Raw genomic sequence first — 22781 nt, 5'->3', positions numbered from 1 at the left:
GTTGGCATCAGTCCAACTTTTGTATGAATCATTACAATTACACATTTTTTTTCTTCTTCTTCTCCCCAAAGCCTCCCAGTATAGTTGTATATTCCAGTTGTAGGTCCCTCTGGTTGTGCTGTGTGGGACGCCACCTCAGCATGGCTTGATGAGTGGTGTCACATACGTGCCCAGGATCTGAACTGGCAAAACCCTGGGCCTCCAGAGCGGAGCACGTGAACTTAACCACTAGGCCACAGGGTCAGCCCCTACAAATTTTGAAGTAATAGAATCTTAGTTGCAAAGACTTTAGTATAATGTCATCCCTTTTCACCCCCACTACAAGTAAACCAATCTACGTAGTTTCAGTTACATCTATCTCAGACCCAATGGTAGGGAGATTCATGTTTGTTTAATGAATGATATGGATTTCATTTCAACATGTAACTCCAATCCAATAGGATCACATGATCTATAAATTAAACCAAGTTTAAAAATGCCAATTACTAACAATAAATAATGCTTTTCAAGAGTTTAATAAACATATAAAACATCTATCCCCAGTTATGAAACAACTTAACACTACAGATATGAAGATTTCATTTTTCTAGGCAGAGGTATATCCTGTATAAAAGAGCAAGCAGGACTGACATACCAGCGACTACAGCATTACTCTCATCTCTATTATCAGTCTCAACAGCACCGTAAGATTTCAGCAGCTCTTTCATCTTTTCGTCATCTGCTTCATCCAAAGCAGTCTTGCGTTTTTGATCCTTTTGATTAGGATTTGCTCCATGCTGTAGTAGAATCTCAGCTGCCTAGAATGGATTTTTCCAAAGTTATTTCTACAGACACTTAAAATCAATAATTTTTGCTTTCATTACAAGACAACATTACCAAGCATTAAAAGTTACCAAAAAGATTTCAAATTCTGGCCAAGAAAATTTTCATTAAATTTGATATAACTGTAAACTGACCCACTGATTTGGCCTGATCTGATCCCCTCACAGGAGAAGCAAACACGATGATGTGAAAGTATCAGCTATGCTGCTGTCATTGCAGTAAGAGGCAGACACAGGCATACCCATGTGCAGAAGGATTTACTCTCTCTTTAACAGAGCCCTGTGTCCCCCTAAAGCTGGAGGATGGGGTAGACAAGGGAGCAAGAATCACCTAGGACTATATTATGTTATAAACTGTGTTATAAATGGCCATTAGAGTTGACTAAAGCTCTATTTGGACTATATTCCAGGAGCACTACTTGTTGAAGAGGTTTCATGAGCTAGCCTGGAAACCTAATGTCTATTCTAATAATGACTATGAAAACATGTTATGTGCCCTAAATAACTGACTTATATTCACAGAATGTTAATGAGAAAAGGAAACAGAAATAATCTACTCCAACTCTATCATCTTACAGAAGAGGAAACAGGTCAGACAGGCTGTGACATTTCTGGGGGGAAAAGCTTCTAATATAAATAAAGTTTCTCTGAATAACTCAAGGTTATGTATTAGAAGTTTGTAATTGATCAAAGTCAAAGATAGTTACTAACTGGTTTATGGTATAAGTCAATTATAGCTGCTTAACGACGTGGATATATTCTGAGAAATGTGTTGCTAGGAGATTTCCTTGTTGTGCAATCATCATACAGCGTGCTTACACAAACCTAGACGGTATGGCCTACTACACACCTAGGCTGTATGGTATAGCCTAACGCTCCCAAGCTGCAAACCTGGACAGCATGTTACTGCACTGAACGCTATGGGCAATTGTGACAAATGGTAACTAAACATATCTAAACCTAGAAAAGGTACAGTAAAAACACAGCATAAACGACTAAAACTGGTACACCTGTATAGGGCACGTCCCACGAATGGAGCTTGCAGGACTGTACGTTGCTCTGGGTGAGTCGGTGAGTGAGTGGTGAGTGAATGTGGAGGTCTAGGCAGTATGCACACTACTGTAGACTTTGTAAACACTGTACACTTAGGCTACATTAAATTTATTAAAAAGCATTTTTCTTTCTTCAATAATAAATTAACCATACCTTACTGTAACTTTTTTACTTTATAAATTTTTAAATTTTTTTAACTTTTTGACTCTTTCATAATAACATTTAGCTTAAAACACAAACACATTGTTTTAGCTGGAGAAAAATATTTTCTTTCTTTACATTCATATTCTATAAGCTGTTTTCTCTTTTTAAATTAAAAAATTTTTTTTTACTTTTTAAACTTTTTTGTTAAAAACTAATACACACGCAATTTATCCTAGGCCTCCACAGAGTCCAGATCCTGCATATCACTGTCTTCCACCTCCACATCATGTCCCACTGGAAGGTCTTCGGGGCAGTAACACACATGGAGCTGTCACCTCCTATGATAACGGTGCCTTCTTCTGGAACACCTCCTGAAGCTCTTCTTGAGGAGGCGACACTCTTTTCAGAAATCTGTCTATGGTGCTTTGCTTGCTTGGTTTCTTTTTTTCATTACAGATTTGCTTGTAAGCAGATAACGCACCATGAACATTCCTCTCTATTAATGAAAACCTTTCAGCGTTGAGGTCCAAGTTTTCAGATTTTTTTAAGGACCTTGTTGAGGTCTGAAAAAGCTTCTGCTAAACCCTTCACTGTGAATTTTCTTGGGGGTTCTTCTTTTTCTTCTCCTGCAGTTTCCTTTTCTCGTGCCTCTTTTTCAGCGATGCATTCCTGTTCCAATTCCAACAACTCCTCAGTAGTCCGTTCCTCAGGAACCACCGCTAGGAACCCCTCAGCGTCATCCTCATCCACATCCAGGGTAAGTTGTTTGCCATCTCAACCACAGCCTGGTTGATTTTTGCAACCTCCTCGTCCTTGGCAAATCCTCTGAAGTCACGGACGAACCTCTTGAGTGTCTTCTTCCATGTGCCATTCATTCACTCCTTGGTGACATCACCCCAAGCCCAGGCAGGGTTCTTGATGCAGCCGTAGATGTTGTAATCCTTCCAGAATTGCATCAGTATCTTCTCAGTTGAAGCAAAGCCTGGGTAAAGATCCTCCTTTTAAGGCCTATAAAAGGCTGCTGTAACTCCTTAATCTACTGGCCAGATCAAAGAGGTGGTGTTTGAAGGGAGAAATGCCACTTTGATACTGGGATGAAGATCACAAATAAAAGAAGGATGTCCAGGAGCATTATCAACAATAAGCAAAATCTTGAAAGGTATGTTATTCTCCAAACAGTACTTCTCCATTTCGCTGGCATAGCAGTTCAGGAGGGCTTCTTGGAAGAGGAGCTGGGTCATCCATGACTTCTTCTTGCTCCTGTAGTACACTGGCAGTGTGTGCCTACTGATATGCTTGAAGGACCTGGGGTCCTCCAAAGGGTTTCAGTTTGTAGCCTGCAACATTGCCCCCGAGTGAGACTGTTTATCCTGTCATTAAAAGCCTTGAAACCTGGCATTGACTTGGCCTCCATATGGATGAAAGTCCTTTCAGGCATCCATTTCCAGAACAGGGAGGTTTCATCCATATTGAATATTTGCTCTGGTAAGTAATTTTCCTCCACAATCAGCTTATCTAGAGTTTCCAAAAATCCTTCAGCTGCCTTCACATCAGCATTCATAGACTCACCGCTCACTTTCACATTATGCAGTAAGTAACGAATCTTGGATTGTTTAGACCACCCAGAGCTGGCAGTAAATTCACTGTAGCCAGGGTCAAGCCTCTTCTTTCAACATTGCAAACTAACCTTTTGCTTTTGCTGTGATCATCATGGTGCTGAAAGGGATAGCTTCCGTGTCTGGTCTTCAATCCAGGTCATTACAAGTTTCCCCATGTCTGATGCAGCCTCTTCTCAAATTTTTGTTAGTCTTGCTGCCTTCGATGAAGCAGATCCTTTAACAGCTTCCATCACTTCTTCTTCCTCAAGATCACAGCTATAGTGGAACGGGACGTGCCTGACTGGCAAGCAGTAACCATCACTGATTTTCCACTTTCGTAGTCCTTAATCACTTTTAGTTTTGTTTCTAGTTGAATCACTTGATGTGGCCTCTTACTGGCAACACTAGCAGTGGATTTTGTAAGTTTAGGGGCCATGATGAACAAAACAACACAAGATTAAGTCAAGGACAAGAGAAAATAATGCAATCAAGAGATGTAGTAAACACAAGATGTGTGAGGCTGCTGCCTCTGTAACATGGCATACTGTTTTACAGTAGACTTTTTTAATAAGTAGAAAGAGTACACTCTAAAATAACAATAAAAAGTGTAACACAGTAAAACATAACTTACACCATATTAATAATGACTACTCTGCCTGTGTTAAAATGAGGCCTTCCTCTAGGTCTGGGCCTTTAATATATTAGCACGGATTCATTTAATATATTAGTCTGGAAGACACAGAGCACTCAGTTCAGAGGGAATGGCCCCTGAATAGCTGTTTTTCAGTAACACTCATCAACAGGAAAAAGTCTAAGAGAACAATAACAGAGTAAGAGGCAGCAAGGCACTAAAAAGGAAGGGCTAAGGCTGAAGTTGGAGAGAGTTCCAGGGAACACGAGGGGGCCGACCTGAGCAACAAAGAGCTTGGCAAAAATTAGGTGACCAAGAAATCGGCCGCTCACCTGTTTAAAGAAAGAAATCAGCCTTACTAAAGTAAGCACTAATACAATCATGACGTAAAATCAGTCCATCATCACAAAAAATACCTGTTACGCCTCTCTACAGTCAATCCCTTCCCACCACCCTTTGGCCCTTGGCAATCAGTGATCTGCTTCAATCACTATAAATTCTGTCTTTTGTAGACTTTCATATGAATGGAATCATGTGGTATATAGTCTTTTGCGTCTGGCTTCTTTGAATTAGCATGATGCTTTGAGATTCATCCATATTGTTGTGTGTATCAATAGTTTATTCCAGCTACTTGCTGGCTATGATGTCAATAGCGTTCTATCAGTGAATGGCAGTTAGACCCATTCTGCAATGTATGTAGACAAGTGTTAAAGGAGACTTGTCTTTTTGTCTCCTTTATGTCTCTGCATAACGATGATTTTAAGAAAAAAAGTTTGTTCCTTTTAACAAATTATTTATTCATTTACCAACTGATAGACATTTGGGTTCTTTCTAGCTACCAACTATAATGAACAAAACTGCTATGAACATTCAAGTATGAATATTTATGTAGACAAAGAAATCCTGATTTCTATCTCTCTGTTGAACCTCTCATTTTGTTCATATATTATTTTCCTGATTGTATTGAGTAGTCTGTGTTCTCTTGTAGACTGCTGAGGTTCCTTAAAACAATTATTTTTTTTCAATTCTTTGTCAGGCAATTCATAGATTTCCATTTCCATTTCTTTGGGGTCAGGGCTTGCTCCACACTTTTTGTTCCCTGTTGGTGGGGGACTTCCTAAGATTATATGCCTTCTCTTGGTCCCATAAAGCCAGGTGTCGAGAGCCTCTTGTTTGCTTTCTTTAGGGTGGGCCCCTGAAATCCTGCAGTCAGACCAGCTTCCTGTGTTGCCTACCAGCAGTCTGGGAAGGCTCACTCTCTCTGTTCACGGGGTGCACACTGAGTGTTACCGAGCACCTCAGTCATCTGGGTGAGGCAAGAAAGAAGTGGGCCTCCTGGGCAATGTCCCACATGGCTGGGGAAGCTGGGCACTCACAGCCCACACAGCTGGGGAACAGTACTCCACAATGATATAAAACTATCCCTAACTGATGAAAGTAGCTCACTGTGCTTAAACTGTCTACGCAAGCAATGTGGTTTATGGTTCTGGGAGTCTGGAATCCTGGTGTGTGCTAGGCAAAGGGTGCCTACCTGACAGCCCCCAGCATAAATCATGGGCACTGAATTTCTAATGCATTTCCTTGGGCAGAAACATCGCATGTATGTTGCTCTATTTTCATTGTGGGGGGACGAGGAAGCTCTGTGTGATCTCTTATGAGAAAGACAGCATAATAAAGCCTTCACACTGAAACCTCCAGACTCCACCTGTGTGCTTTTCTCTGATGATCCAGCTGTGGATCCTCACTACATTGCTATGATAAATCTTGGCCATGATTACAATTATATGCTGAGCTTTGCGAGTCCTTCTAACGAATTTCCAAATGTAAGGGTGGTGCTGAGGACCCCCTTACTTTCTTTGTTTTATATTACATTTTTCAGGATAATATCCAAAAACCTGATTTTCCCACAATGAAATTTTGGCCCTTATTTAAGTGGTTTCAATTCAGTGGCCTTTTCTCTGAACTAGCAAGTTCATCATTTTAATGATTCTTCCTGCTTGGTTTCTTCCATTTCATGATCATATAACCTTGTGACTTCATCTTTTTTTTTGGTGAGGAAGATTGGCCCTGAGCTACCATCTGTTGCCCATCTTCCTCTTTTTTTTTTTATCTCCCAAAAGCCCCCTAGTACATAATCGTATATCCTAGTTGTAGGTTATTCTAGTTCCTCTATGTGGGACGTCACCTCAGCATGGCCTGATGAGCAGTGCTAGGTTTGCGCCCAGGATCCAAACTGGCAAATCCAGGGTCGCCAAAGCAGAGTACACAAACTTAATCACTCGGTCACGGGGCCGGCCTCCTATTCCTTTCTAATTTAGGCATCTTAGAAGCCAAAAAGCTTCTCTGGCCAAAAGAAGCCACTCTGGCCATTAGCCTACCCCGCCTTGTATTATTCTTAATGATTAGTTTATACCTCTCATCTCTGCAATCCATAAATTCAATAATACTATTACTTTACATGACTACATTTAGGCTGAAAACGGTAGGGATATACTTTTTAAACAGAAATCATGAGGCTCTTAAAAATATAGAGAGGCAGATAAACAGGTGTTAGTAAGAGATCCAAGGAATTTTTTATATGAACCTTAGTTTTATACTGTTGCTGTTGGTGGTGGTTTCATGATTTTTCAAAATCAATAATTATTCCTGAAGTTTATATTGCCTACTGATAACAAAAAGTTTTCTCCTAAGTTTGTCAGACAAAAAGATGAGTTTAAAATCTGAAGAATTTTAAGGTTTAGATTTGATATTCAGGGTTACTGAAATAATGACCCTAGTAATTTCCTCTCATGATATTTTTACCACAGCTGCCTGAGTAAGAAAAACAAAGGCGAAAAAGACACAACAAACCTCCAGGAAACAAGCAACTTGTGTATTTACCCATTTCTTTGAAACCTCAAACCCACTGAGAAATTTTGAGTTAAAGAGTCTAGCTGTCACAAGTATCATCACTATAATTAGACTCTTTTATGCACAACAACAAATCACTTAAAACAATTAAAAATGGAATGTTTTAGATTTATAACCTGTGTCTACTCTGAGCTCTTTCGTTTTATTCTGACTTACATGAATTTTATGATGAAGACAATGAAAAAATGATTCATCAGGAAATATACTGATTTTCCAATCTATACACAGTATTTTATCTTCATTTGTCACTTTAAGCAGGTTTTAAAAATCATTCGTTTTAAGGAATCACTTTAGTTTTCAGCTTAAAATATCTTCATTTCCTTCACGTACTTTTCTAATTAAAAGTAAAAGGAACCTAATCTGGTATGCACTATACCTTTAAATGACTGTTTGCAACAGCATCATGTAAGGGCAGAATTCCATCTAGATTTTCACAATTAACATTAGCACCAGCTTTTAACAACTCTACAATTATATCATCACATCCCTCACCAGATGCCTCGTGAAGTGGTGTCCAACCTAAGAAAAAAAAAGAAATTTCTGCTTACAAATCAACATTCATGTAATATCTTCATTATTAAGTTTATTTGCACTAATGGAATTAATATCTATACTGATTCAAATGTATCTACTAAGTATCAGATAAGAAACAATATTGAAAACTTGGCATTAAATCCGTAAGTTTCATTTTTTAAAACAAATTGATCTCATCAAAAATATTTATTGATACAAGTGCCAAAACAGAAGACTCACAGAACATAAAATATAGTGGGACCGGAGTAAACAGTAATCATGTCAATTTGTTTCAACTCAGATATTAAAATAGGCTAAGATCACGTCTGACTTTCCTATTTCTATCTTTGCACATTTCTCTTTAAAATGACATTTGATTCAATCAATCTTTGAGTTTTCCCCCCTGAAATTCCTCACATAAGATTCTTCTGTGCTTGAGCAAAACGTTAGATCAATTTAAAAACGGAAGTTTAAAATAAAAATAAGGGAAGGGCGAAAAGAAGGAAGAGTATAAAGAGAGGAGCAAAGAGAAGAAGGGACCAGAAGTGGGAAAAATTTCACCTTCTCTCGCATGTTAGGTAGTGGAACTAAGGCCTCACTAAATAAGCTCCCCTTGGCTCCCTGTTCTGAGGACTCCCTTGGACACTCCCAAATTCTGTTAAAAACTATTTCGAAGGAGAAGGTTATTTTAGCAACTGGTGGGAACCAAGATAAATCTTACTATTCAACTAAATAATAATATACTGTATCGGGCTGGCCCCGAGGCTGAGTGGTTACGTTCACACACTCTGCTGTGGTGGCCCGGGGTTTCAGCAGTTTGGATCCTGGGTGTGGACATGGCACTGCTCGTGAAGACATGCTGAGGCAGCGTCCCACATGCCACAACTAGAGGGACCCACAACTGAAAACATGCAACTATGGGGGCTTTGGGGGGAAAAAGGAAAGATAAAATCTTTAAAAAAAAATTAACAGTAACAATAATATATTGTAAAAAAGATTGTTCAAAGTTAGCAGTTATAAATCAGCCAGGATCAAAACTGGGGGAGGGAGAGATGAAACATCTATTTCAGTGAGTTCAAATTATAAACACAATTAAAATTAAAAGAATCCAAACCTGCATTATCTTGCAGATTCACATCTGCTCCAGATTCTATTAGAGCTTTCACCAGAGACAAATTTCCTCTTCTGGCAGCCAAATGAAGCCGGCTTTCCCCTCTGGCATTCCTCTTATTGATCCCAGCTGTTTTCATTTCTGTAAATTTGCCAAGCAAAACTGAGGCTTCTTTTCTGCCAAATGCTGATTATTATAAAGGAGCTTAGAAAATACATAGCAACTTCCTCAAAATATCCTAAGTGGGTGCACTACACAGAAACATACATCAATTAATATTATCATTGCTGTTACTGTTTTAAAATATAACTTGTGAAGCAAATACAGGGCACCTAAGCATATTACTTCAAATTCACTTGAGCAGTTGTTTAGTCACTATCACACGCGGGACTGAAATAAACAAACTGGCCGCAGTTCCACACTCATCCTGCTCTCACTACTCCTTTAGCAATGGATAACATTTTTCTTAAAACAAACTGTGATTTTATAAAAATCTTTCCACAGCTATTCTCTACCTCAATGGGTGTATTCCTGATAAGATCCCAAGAACCAAACTACAGCCAATTATTGGGGTGTTTTTTTCATAAAAAATGCAGTACATCATTATGCAAAGGTACTTTTTTATCTTTTTCTTGCAACACAGGTTAGAGAGACCTAATTGGAGATAAAAATAGTGGACTGACCATGTTTGTTTGTTTGTTTTCCCCCCCATTTCTACTCAAAACCATGCTAAACTGATAATAAAATTTTTTTAAATACTATAAAAAGAAAATAGAAGGGGAAATAACATTAAGACAAAGACTTCAGCAAATTTTGGGGAATTGGAAAGTCCCAGATGGAGAAGAGTTAACTGATTTGGCAAAGTGGGGAATGCTCCAACCCAAGTGCCTGGAAAGGAATCATAGAGAAGAGAGCCCCTCTGACCCAGGCACTCAGCACTTGGGGCATCAGGCACCACGACACACCGTGTGCATGGAATAGGGCTGGAAACTGGGAGACTGACAAAGTACATGTATAGAAGAGCTGGGGCTCCGAGTTCCCGTCCCAACCCTGAATTGCCTGGCAGCCGTTCCTCTCACCCCAGGTCTCCATCCCCAAGCCAGGAACCTGGAGGTTTATTCTCTGTAGAAACTGTATTAGAGAAGCTTCAGACTGAGATGCAAGGCAACGCTGAGGATCAGGGTGAGGAAACTGAAAAGAATATCCATTAAACCAGCGGTTCTCAAAGTGTAGTCCCAGATTGGCAGTATCAGTGTCGCCCGGGAAACCTGTCAGAAATGTGAATTCTCCAACCCACCCCAAGCCTACTCTGGAGGGCAGACTTGAAGATGGTTCCAAATGCTCCTCTCCTCCTGGTGTTTAGGCCTTGTACAATCCCCTCCTCTTGAACAACTCGTTTTTTAACCAACAAAGCACCTCAACACCAAGGGTATTTCACTTGCTTGATTAGGTAACAAGAGATGGCAACATTTTCTATCTTGCTGGCAGACTTCTCTATCACCTTCAGCTTGCATGTCTGGATGAAGCGAGTAGCCATGTTGGAAAAGCCCACGCAGCAAGAAACTGAGGATGGCCACACGCCTTAAGGAACTGAATTCTGCCAACAACCACACAGGCGTGAAAGTGGATCCTTCCCTAGCTGAGCCTTCAGATGAGACCCCAGTCCTGGCCAACACTGTGATTGCAGCCTGTGAAAGATCCTGAGCAGAGGACCAGGCTAAGCTGTGCCCAATTCCTGACCTACAGAAACTATGAGATAATAAATACGTTGTTTTACACTACTAAGTTGGTGATAATTTGTTACGCACTAACAGATAACCAATACACACACTGATCCAGACTTTCTGAGGGCAGAGCCCAGCGCTCTGTTTTAACAAGCTTGCCAGGTGACTCTGATGAAGCTAAGCTTGGAGAACATAGGAGCCTTTCCCTGCCCTATTTCCTAAACGCTAGCAACCGGGCACAGAACTTCAGGGCAAGAGAAAAAGAACAGATAATTACTCTCTGAAAGACGGATCCTTTGGTTATATGAATCACAGGGAAGACTGCTGCCTCATGTCTATCTTCCACTGACATCCAGACAAAAACAAATTGCCCTTCAGAAATTTGCACTCAGAAACTCTTTACTAGAAGAATAAAGACATATTTTTTATATATATACATATAAAATAGATATGTATTTCACATTATATATCCATATATAGAGAATATATTTAAAATTTATAAAATATCTAAGATGGCATGCCTGCAGATCCCAAGTTTAAATTGAAAAATTCTCCCAATCACTGCTACCGTGCATGGCACAGATCCTCACAGCTTGTTCCTGGTGTGTTTGCAGCAAAGAAGGTAGGCAAGTGATAAACATTTTGGGGCAAAAACTCAAAAACTACTCAATGTTACTGTCATCATAAATTTCTACGTATTTAACTGAAATTTTAAAATGACAAAATCTGGGAGAAACTGGAAAGGAAATAACTAGTACTCATGGTAAACTCACCTGAAACTTCCCCATAAAGTCCACTGTAGTTAAAGCTGAGTATTTCTTAGGAGCACTGTATTTTACTAATAATTTTTAATATTTAATATATTATTATTTATTAATAAAATAAAATGCTATTAGGAAATACTCAGCTTTCTGTTCCTTTGTATGTGAACTGTTTTTTCCTCTCTGGAACTCTGAGAATCTTCTCTTTAGCCCTGTTCAGAAATTTCACAGTTAGATGCTGTGCTCATTGTACTGGACACTTGGTGGACCCTTTCAGTGTGGAAACCCTTGACCTTCATTTCTCGCATTAATTCTTTGATGATGTTCTTCTCCTATTTTCACTATTCTCTCTGGATATTCTACAATGATCTTCCAATTTTATTATCTTTTCTCTCATTATTTACCAGTTTTTTATTTTTCTATTCTTTATAGGAGACTTAGCTTTACCTTCTAATCCTGCTATAGGTATCTATATATTTTAAAAATTAATGCTATTATATATTTTAACATTAAGTTCTGGATTGTTCTCTGATTGTCCCTTCTTTTCTATAAATTTTTTTTTTAAGTTTTAGATATTTCGTGATTCTTGCCTTGTTTGTGTTTCTTCTGGGTTCCTTTGGTCTGTTTAGATTGCTTTGACGTCTCTTTTCTATTGGGTTTTCCACAAATTTTGTTGATCTTTGGCTGTTTATATTTGAATGAAGAGAAACCAGAACACTGACTGGAAATCTGCACAGCTGACAGAGGGGGCTGTGGCAGTGCTCAGGGCCTGGCTGAATTCCCCACTGGATAAACAAGAGGCAAGCCAGCCTCAGGTTAGGAAATTACCAGATGGCAATATTTGGAATTCGTTCCTCTGGGGCAGTTCAATTTATTTATTAGTTTAATCAAGTAAATATTTATTCAGACACTGTGCTCTAGAAAACACAGAGGAAAAGACACTATCTCTGCCTCAAGGGGCTTACAGTCTAGTGGAATGACACACTTTATTAAGGGCATACAAAAAATTGCCTTAAAGTATGATGAAGTGCTGCTGGGGAGAGTATTAGTTTCCTGTGGCAGCTGTAACAAATCATCACAAACTGGGTGGCTCAGCACAACATAAACGTATTATCTCCCAGTCTGGAGACCAGCAGTGCAAAGCCCAGGTGTCAGCAGGGCTGCACTCCCTCTGCGAGCTCTAAGGGAGCCCTTCCTTGCCTCTTCCAGTTCCCGATGGATAGCAGCATTCCTCTGCTTTCTTGGTTTTTGGCCACACCACTCCTTTGTCTCCATCTTGACATCTTCTCCTCCTCTCCTGTGTGTCTCAAATCTCCCTCTGTCTTTCTTTTATAAGGACACTTGTCATTAAATATAGGGCCCATCCAGATTATGCAGGATGATCTCTTTATCTCAAGATCCTTAACTTAATTACATCTGCTAAGACTCTCCTTCTACAGACAGTAATATTCACTCTTCTATGTAAGACAGTATCACAAGTCCCAGGGATTACGACACGGCCACCATTCAACCCACCACAGGAGGTGTGTGTGAGAAAGGCTGCAGTGTACACAAGGACGACAACGGAGAAGGCCCAAACCACTGTCCTTCCTACCTCTTACTAGACAGTAGATACATCAACCCACCACAGGAGGTGTGTGTGAGAAAGGCTTCAGTGTACACAAGGAGGACAACGGAGAAGGCCCAAACCACTGTCCTTCCCACCTCTTACTAGGCAGTAGATAAATCAACGTTTCAGTGTTTAACATTTAACTTGAAGTGTCTAGCCTATTGTTCACCACAGAACTAGCTCCAAGAACTATCAAGGAATGGCTGACTTGTCCATATTGCCAAACATACACAGTTCATTCATCTCACACAAGGAAAGTAGCAGCTATGCATCTCTAACCACCCTCATGTTAAAAAGGTTCAGCGGGGTCTAAGGGATCTGACTCAGCTCGCCCTGCTGCCTCCTCTCAACATCTCTGCTGTCTCTGGTGTTTATCCCACCTCCTCTAATAGAACAAACTAGAAGTTACAGGCAGAAAAATAACAAGAGAATAACTGAAAACTAATAAATTCTCAAGTGGTGCTTTACAGTAAAACCATCCGACAAATATAGCTGAAATAATCTTAGTGAATGGCGAAAAAAATAAACAGCAAATCTGAAAGTTTCACAATTCGCTGTAGTGGAGTGGATTGCTGGGCCTGATGACATGAACTTTTACTACACAAGTACACAAATACGAACCTTGGCTGCAGGTAGCTTTCGAGAAACTTTGTCTTTTTCTGAAATTCCGAACTTTTTTGTGTTCTTGGATATTCATACGCATGTAAATTTCTGAATCTGCCTTCTCTTTTTTCTCCTCACAACTTCTTACAGTGCTTCTGTCTCCGTTGATATTATTAGTTAACTCCTCATCTGAAAAACAAACATTTTGAAGTTATCAGTGTTGTAGTTCTCTTTGCTGGTTACACAGCTAGAAGAGAGCCCAGGCATGTAACTATTCCAAGTTTCTGTTACAAGCTGGACCTGTTTTGTTCTGTAAGGAAACAGAAGGCTTTAAAAATATTTTTACATAATAAAGTGTCCTGGATGCAATTCTGATGGGAATATAGCGAACTGTTGACATCAGTGGAGATAACAATTTCTTGCTGTGAAAATGTTGTTAGGTTTCCTGATACTAAATAAGTGCTATATTAAAAAGAAACAAAAATTGATACAAACACTGTTTCCTAACTTCTGTAAACATCAATTGAGCAACCATCTTTGATAACAATGGTTTGACTTTCAAAGTCAACACTATTACTTAACTAATTAGCAGTATCCCCAGATCATAGCCTGCACCTCCTCATCTTGTCAGTTTGGGCGTAGGTTGAGCGGAATCAGTCAGAAATTTCTATAAAATAAGTAAATCTATAGGAAACGTGTACAAATCGAGCAGTACGACCAATACCTGGTTTGTGAGAAATTTCCTTCTCTTCTCTTTGACTAAGTTGTGAGATGCCGGACAATTCTTTGTTCATATTGTCACTGGAATGAACATCTATATTATGCACGGTTTTGCTCTCTAGAAGGTCTTGTCTCTTCTTTTCAACTGTAGATGTTTCTATTACTTGAGAATGAACAACTGTGGACAAAGGCTCATTTGAGGAACTTGTTTTTTGGGCTTTGTCAGTGTAACTCCTTTCAGTGTCTTCTTTCTGATTCACCTTTCCCACAGGACATGTATCTATTTCCTTTGTTACAGGACTTGGTGCGCTGGGGCTACGATCCTGAGGCCTTCTGAAAAGCTCCACATGGCTAGTCAACTTCGAACCTTCATGTGTTGAAAGTGTTCTTGTACAAGCCAGGGAAGAATGCTCAGGATTGCCACATGAGCGATCAAAAGAAGTTCCATATATGCACTGCTCATAATTTGAAACATGTTCAGAAACTATTATATTATCTGAATCAGAAAAATTAACAGCTTCCTGTTGTGGAAGTACAGTTAGGCTGCCTGCTTTTAACTCACATTCTTGTGAAAAATGCTCTTCAGAGGGCAAAAATTGTTGAAAATCCTCTTCTTTATTTTTTATATTCTCTTTATAATTATAGTGGTTTTTCCAATCTGTAGAACATATCACCTTTTCAGATGTCACAGTCTTCTCAGAGGTACAGCACTCATCATCATCATCATTATTAAAACTTCTCTTTACAAAAGATAGGAAAGAATTTTCCCACTTATTAAGGGTCTCATCTTTTTGACCTGAGTTACTGTTTTCAGGAGATTTATAAGGGCTAACGCACTGTTGTTCTTGGTGAGTATATGGCTGATCTGCAGTAACGAGTGGTAACTTGATTTCTTTATGTAAAGAAAAATCTGAGGAAGAAAGAGCTTCAGCTTGGTCAATGGATTCTAATTCAAAGAATTTGATTTCTTGATTACCTGATAAATCCAGGCTCTGGGAACGTGTCTCTTTGGAAACTGAACAAGCCTCGATATTGCTACCTAATCCATTTTTCAGGCTTGACAGAGCTGGGCTGGAAAGTTTACATGACTCTTCTGGAAGGTCATCAAGGGTTTGGAGAATATGCTGCTGCTGAGCAACCAATTTGTTTATTCTTCTGGAAGAAGAGACAGCTACTGTCTTTCTTGGATTGCTTTCTTGGATTGCATCATCCACTTGAGTCCTTTTGTGTCGTGTGTTTCTTCCTCCTTTATCTTTAGACACATTTGTGCTGGGAGCTGTGACATTATGGAGATTGTCCTTTCTAAGTCCTGTAGAGTACATTTGGTTAACAGTTGATTGCTTATTCTTGGATTTACCAAATTTCGTGCTTTTGGAATCTTTTTGGTAATGTTCATATACATCTTCTTTATTTACAAACAAAACTTCTTTGCTTCTTTCATCAACTTTTACATGTTCTGGCTTCTGTCTGTTGGAATTTTCATCACAACCAAACCCAACACAATTTTTGGAATTGAGTTTCGGTTTCTATAGAAACAAAACATACAGTTAGCTTTGATTTTCAGCTGCAGTTCTACATTCGATTCATTCTAATCAAACATCATTCCACTCACTTTTACAATTTGATGTAACCACAGGGCCCGCTAGGGTATGTACAACCTGATATTTCAGAAAAGTAGATTAATAGAAGAAAGGCAAATGTAATGGACTCAGGCTCAGTATGTGTACTAACCTTTATTTTCTGCTATACATTTTAATTTCTTTTTGTTAGTATTTTAGCACTAATAATCTTACTAAACATAATAATAGTTTTTAATCTATTTAATTTTTATAGACTTTTAAAATAATCAGACAAAAATGCTTTTTTTTCTTACTCTCCTCTCCTGGTTGTTATATAGACAAAGTAGAATTAAGAGAGTTTCTTCCTCTGGTATCCATGAGAGACTATAGGTAGGGCAGCAGAAGAAGGAATTTAAAAACAAGAAGACAGACATGCTCCCAAGTCGGTCTGTATGGAAAGATTATTGTGAGCTGCTCAGATTAAAATAGGGACACGGCTTCCTCTCACTCACCACAACCCCAGCACCAGATGCACAGTAACTGCCCACCATGTGAACTTTAAAGGAATGCACTGACACCTCTGGCTCTTGCAATGTGCTTAAGCCAGAGGAAATTCGACATGGTTGATAAATCTCACGGCTCCACGAAGAGGAGGAGAAAGGAAATGGCTACCAATACGTTAGTGGGCCCAGATCCGCTACATTTACTCAATTGCTTCCCAAACTAACAGCCCAGAACCCTCTGATGCTCATGTAATTATTCCAAAGTGTCTTAAAAGCAAGGATGAAGTCACTGTTCCTAATGAATGCTTTAGCAGTCTTTCTCTCCCCCCGATGAGCTATAAAATGACCAGCAGGTGCATTCTATAAAAATGCTATTGCTACACAGATATACCTTGTGCTGGTGTACATCCTCTACATCTAATGTGTCACTGCTATCCTTGTGAGCTGTAAACAAAAAGAGAAAATCAGCCTCGAGCAGTCAGACACATGTCCTTTGCCGTGAGAAAACCAAGTGGAATAAGTGAAATTATGCAAACATTTTCTATTAAAATTGGCATACATAACATTCCTATAATTTATAATTTCCATATTTATTAGAAACTAAATACTATCTTGAGAGGACTGAAAACATTTCTGTAGGACAAGCAAAACAGAGGCAACAAAATACTACTAGAGATGGACACGTAACTCAGTATTTTTTACATTCTGCACAGATACACTTAGATATGCGTTTGCAAGCTATTACTACAAGGCAAAAAATTCTTTCACAATTCATTGTATTACAATCATTTCCTAATATGTCTGCTTAATAAGGTTCTAGCCTGAATGCTGCATAGTCTTAAAAGTGAAACTTACATGCATGGAAAAGGCCCATCTTGAGGATACATAGGGAAAAAAGATGGTTTGAAAAAAATATACCTAGGTTGATAATAAAAGTCCTTTAGTGTCTCTTTTAGTGCCTCCTTTAAATACTAAAGGTGGAATTACAGTTACCTATATATGCATTTGGCCACAACAGATAAAAACCTAGAAATAGGGGCTTGCACATAGCAGGTATTCAATGAATATTTGATAGAGGAAGGAATAAATGAATGAATAACTTAGATGTGATATGTAAAGAATACAAATTCCCATAAATATGAGATACAAATGTAATAATTTTTTTTTTAAGATTTTTTAAAAAAATGTTTTCCTTTTTCTCCCCAAAGCCCCCTGGTACATAGTTGTATATTCTTCGTTGTGGGTTCTTCTAGTTGTGGTATGTGGGACGCTGCCTCAGCATGGTTTGATGAGCAGTGCCATGTCCGCGCCCAGGATTCGAACCAATGAAACATTGGGCCGCCTGCAGCGGAGTGTGCAAACTTAACAACTCGGCCATGGGGCCAGCCCCAAAATGTAATAATATTTTGACAAGGCTGTAATTTGAAAAAAGAGCAACTTTTAAATTATTTCTTAGGAATAATTTTTGTGACAGCAAACATTTTACAATACACATAACAAGGCTTGGCATTCACCCAGTCACCTCCCTCACACAAGGCAGGCACACAGAATGGTCTTCAATCCAGCAAGGGGGCTGGGAGCACAGTCTCTGGAACCTCAATCCTGAGTTTGAATCTTGACTCATCTGCTTACCAGCTGGGCAACCCTGGGAAAGTTTCTTACTGTCTCTGCCTCAGCTCCATGAAATGAAGGTAGTGCTGTGAATTGTTATGAAGATTAAATGAGATAACCCTTCTAAAGAGTTTAGAGGAATTCCTGGCACACAGAAAGTGCTCCGTTATTATTTTTGTTAGTACTATTTTTCAAGAGCAGAAAGGACTCTGTGCCTTCTCCTAACTTTGGTTTTTAAATAAAAAAGAAGAAAAATATTTTCCAAGAGAACCATGGTTCCTAAGAAAATCTAGAAGCAAGAAAAGGGGCTTTTATTTCCTCTCAGTTTTAAGACTCTACATGCTCTAGTGTCACCAACTTAAAAAAAAAAAAAAGTACACAGATATAAGTTCTAAGGTGGTAAATTTTGGTGATATACCTGTATTCTTTCCACCCTGTCACTCTGAGCTCCTGTCCTGTGCCAGGAACTGTGCTGAGGTATTTCACATAGATTAACTCCAATCCTCACACTAACAAGTCCACAGACATGTAGGTAGAAGAGTAGATATTATAAGCCCAAATTGACAGATGAGAAAACTGAGGATGTTAACATACCCACGGTTATAAAATTAGTAAGAACAAGCTCTTGTCCTACACCAAAGTGGATGTATTTTATTCTAAGATAGAAAAGCAACAAATACATTTTGCATGAGGAAGGTTCTTTATCCATCATTCTCATGATTAAAATCTCTTCAACTGGAATTTAAAAGTGAATACCCTGTTTGTATAAGTGTACAGACATTCTTTAAGAAACTAATTTTGCATTTATGTTGATAAGTAGGCCAGTAATTAATGACAGAATTGGAAAGTTCAAACTTAAGAAATACTCAAACGATTTGGTGAAGGATGATAATACAGCCCAGCTTTGGTAAATCCCCTCACAAGAGAAGAAGGGGAGCCAAGTCCTAAGAAGAAAGGCTTGGGATTCCTTACTACTAATGAAATACCCTCGGGGAGGTAGAGGTCAGAAGTGGGCACTGGTGAACGAGGGATTCTGGATTTGGAGAAAGGCTGAGAATGCTAAAGGAAGCGCTCCCAGAACAGCAAAACAATGCATGCCACCATAAAACGGAGAAGTCAGCAACCAAGCAGATTATTAAAGCAAAAGTTCAAAAATAAAAATATACATACTTTTGCCTCCAACTGGATATTTGCTATTTTTCATACAGCTTGAAATGTAAACACGAGCGTTTTAATCATCTATCTCAACTTGCTTTATAGATCTGGCCTCAACATGGCACAGTCTGTCCCTCTTATTTTCCAGTGTGACTGAGCTACTGGGGAAGAAGTCTTTTGCTCTAAAGAACCATTCATTAACTGACTGTTGGTGGCCTTTAATTATCAATGAAGTTATCTTTACTATAAAAGTAGGGTGTTTTGATCCAGGTCTTAGTCCTTAGTCAATGGCATTCAAACAATTACCTCTGGAGGAAAATTTTATTAAAATATAGTTTAATAAAAGTGAACAAAGCACACATCTTTTGAATGGAAAAATGGTTTGTTTTGTTCAAAGGACTGACATTATTTATTCAACAAACATTTACTGAATTTCTACTATGTACAAGGCACTTTAGTATTCATCACTAGACAAAACAAAGTTCTTTTCCTTCATGGAGCTTAGATTCTGCAGGGTGAAGACTGAAAATAAAAATAAGCAGATCACCTAAAGTGTTAGAGAGTGTTAAGTGCCATGGGAAAAGGATAAGTAGAGAAGGGTAAGAGTGACTGGAGTGAGAGTGGTGGCTCCACAAATACGTTCATAAATTTTTTTATACTCCTCCTTTTAAGAGGTGGAGCTTACTTCTGCTTCCCTTGAATATGGGCCAGACTTAGTGACTCACTTCTAACAAAGAGAATATGGCAGAAGTGATGGTATAACACTTCCAGGATTAGGTTATAAAAAAACTGGCTTTTGTCTTGGTCGCAGTCTCTCTCTCGGGTCACTTGCTCTGAGCCAGCTGCCAGGTTGTCAGCAGGCCTGGAGAAGTTCGTGTGGCAAGTAATTGAAGGCTCCAGCAGACAAGCAAGGAACTGCCACCTGCCAATAACCATGTGGTGAGCTTGAGAGTGGACTTTCTGCCCTGGCTGAACCCGGAGATGACCAGAGCTCTCACTGATGGCCTGACTGCAACCGGTGAGAGACCCTGACCCAGAACCACTCAGCCAAACTGCTCCTAGATTCCTAGCCCTCAGAAACGATGACAGATAACAAATGTCTGTTGTTTTAAGATGCTAAGTTTGCAGGTAATTGTTACATAGTGAGAGAAAACTAATACAGTGAGGACGGGAAGCAGGCAGATTGTCGTATTAAATAGGGTAGTCTAGGCCTCATTGAGAAGGTGACATTTGAACTAAGACTTGAAGGAGATGGGGGAGGCACATCTGAGGAGCAGCAAGGAGGCCAGTGTGACTGAAGTCAAGCAATGGAGGTAGAAAGTAGTAGGAGAAGAGGTTAACTGGTAGACTGGCCAGCTGATACAGGGGCCTTTAGGCCACTTTAAGAATACTGGCATTTCTTCTAGGTTAAATGAGAGCCATTGCAGGGTTTTGAGCAGAGTGATGTTGTGACTGTACCAAAAAATCTAACAAATGAAAGGAGAGTATCAACAATGTGCCATGTAATTAAATTATTCTTAAATAACCTTTTTATTGACAACTGCAGATCAAGTTCTTTCGTAGTTCAATTTAACACTGTAATGGATGACACGGCAAAGTATAGCCATAAGCAAAGATTTTTAGGGAATGGAGATAAACAATCATAGCCATATTCACTGAAAAGGATACAGCCAAACATAATTTACATCACATCATTTATTCAGTCAAAGGATTATAGGGAAATAACCAGAACTGCATAAAAGTTTCTTAACTGTTTACAGTGTATAACCTGGGGAAAAGAACATATGATATTACCTTCCTTTGTTTTCTTAGAGTCCTTCCATGATGTGCATTTGCAAACAAGTCCGTGTGCTTTATTAAAGGAAGGGAGCAAGGACACTATTGAACGGATTTTCTCAAAACTTATGAGAAAAATAAATTTAATATCTATAATTCTAAATTCAATTTCTTTAACTCTCTACTGGCATGAGGAAGAGATATAACAGGGTAGTTTAATCCTACCTGATATAAGATGTTTTTGATGTTTGGGAATGTATCTCTCAAGGAGACGCTGCATATGTGAATCTTTGGCTTCATCCAAAGCACACTTTCCGCTGTCACTTCTAAATAATGGATCAGCTCCATTCAAAAGAAGTAACTCTGCCACCTAGAGGAAGATTGTTCATGTGAGGGAGCCCAGACAAAAGGTCTATTATTGTAAATGTGTGCTAACATACAACTCTAAGCAACATCCAATATTTCTTTCAACAGTACAGAGTTTGGGTGTACTTGAAACATCTTTGCCTAATAAAAAAATTAATATAATTGCTACTGAATCATAATTTGTTGATATACGCATCCTTTCTTTTAACAAAAAAAGAAGTTTGTAGTTCAGCTGCTGCTGAAATGGGGCCAACAGATACACCAGGAATTAGGACTGGGATCTGTAGTAGTAAACGTAATTTTAACAGGTTCCAGTTATGTCTTCCACATACATATACCTGTGTTGCTGCTGCTCCTCTTCAGAACGTCAGAGAGAAAGTGGTCATCCTTAATCTGTGACTACTCCTCAGGGAGCCTCCTCTGTGCTGCTCCCCCTGACCTCCTTACCCTCTGCTGCCCTAGAGAAAAACAACGTCTCCCTTCCTTCATGTATATATTTCATCATAGTGTCCAATGTATGCTATATTATACTTATTTTTTATACATCTGCCTCTCCTGTACCCTAAGTTTTTTGAGGGTGGTTCTTTTAAAATTAATTTATTATTTTTGAATAAGAAATTAAGGAACTTTGAATGGGAAACTAATGAATACAGAAGGCTCAGAAAAATTTACAATGAAATGTAAGTTTCGCTCCTCTACCCCTGTCCTCCATTCATCTGATTATTTTTTCCTAAGTCAGCCTGGTTACAGTTTCTTCTGAGTTTTTCCAGAGTTAGTTTAGTCTAACAGGTATATATTTACGCATAACATATAACATATATGTTTTATCTTACACAAGTTTAAAACATACTTAAGAGATATAGCAAACATATCTAACGTATGAACTTTGATGGATCCTGATTCAAACAAAAACTTGCTATAAAAACACATTTTTAAGATAACCTGATAAATTTGAATATGCGATGGGTATTAAGTGGTATTAAGAAACTGTTAATTTTTATTAGGTGAGACGATATTGTAGGTGTGAAAAAAATGTCCTTATCTCTTAGAAATGTAGGCTCAATGTTATGGGTAAAAGGGCATCATGTCTGGGATTCTTAAAAATACTCCTAACAACAACAAAATACAGTCCCTGTGCCAGCCTGTGGAGGTTGTCTGACTCCATAGCGTAACAGAATACAGAACCAAACTTCAGACACACATGGAATAGATAACCACCACGTCTGAGGAATATTTTTTAAATATATGTGAATCCCAATAACACTGTCAGCTAACCTCCAATTCAACATCTTATGTACTCATACACCACAGGACACTTCATCAAATAAAAGCTCTGTTAAAATCATGATAGGTTACATCAACTCGTCATGCCATTTCCTTCACCTGCTAACAAAGGAAGCCTAATAACAAAGGAATCAAGGTTAGTCTGACACAACTTGTTCTCAGAGATGCCGACAGATTCTCAAAGATCACTACATTCTTGCCTAAATGTCTCCCACCATGTGTTTAATAATTTGTTCTAGATTTTTCTAAGGAACCACACTGAGTTGATCATCTGTAATTCTCAAATTCCACCTTTTCCACATTAAAAAATAGATTTTTGACAGTTTTAT

General features: G+C 38.8%; 1 protein-coding gene across 4 annotated transcripts in view; it reads right to left on the bottom strand.

Annotated features, from left to right (window-relative positions):
• The window catches only part of ANKRD31 (ankyrin repeat domain 31), a 174520-nt gene that overhangs the window by 41714 nt on the left and 110025 nt on the right, over positions 1-22781 (bottom strand). For all 4 annotated transcript variants that reach the window (XM_070571633.1, XM_070571629.1, XM_070571632.1 and 1 more), the window contains exons 12-18: positions 21028-21172; positions 16652-16704; positions 14203-15724; positions 13497-13667; positions 8785-8922; positions 7534-7676; positions 635-797 (exon numbers count right to left, since the gene is read on the bottom strand). In XM_070571633.1, coding sequence (XP_070427734.1) covers positions 635-797; positions 7534-7676; positions 8785-8922; positions 13497-13667; positions 14203-15724; positions 16652-16704; positions 21028-21172 — 2335 coding nt within the window. The remainder of the gene's footprint in view (positions 1-634; positions 798-7533; positions 7677-8784; positions 8923-13496; positions 13668-14202; positions 15725-16651; positions 16705-21027; positions 21173-22781) is intronic.

The sequence above is a fragment of the Equus przewalskii genome, chromosome 13 (genome assembly GCF_037783145.1).
Source record: "Equus przewalskii isolate Varuska chromosome 13, EquPr2, whole genome shotgun sequence".
NCBI classification, from domain to species: domain Eukaryota; kingdom Metazoa; phylum Chordata; class Mammalia; order Perissodactyla; family Equidae; genus Equus; species Equus przewalskii.
The sequence above is the reverse complement of the archived record's forward strand: the minus strand, read 5'-3'. Positions and strand labels throughout refer to the sequence as shown.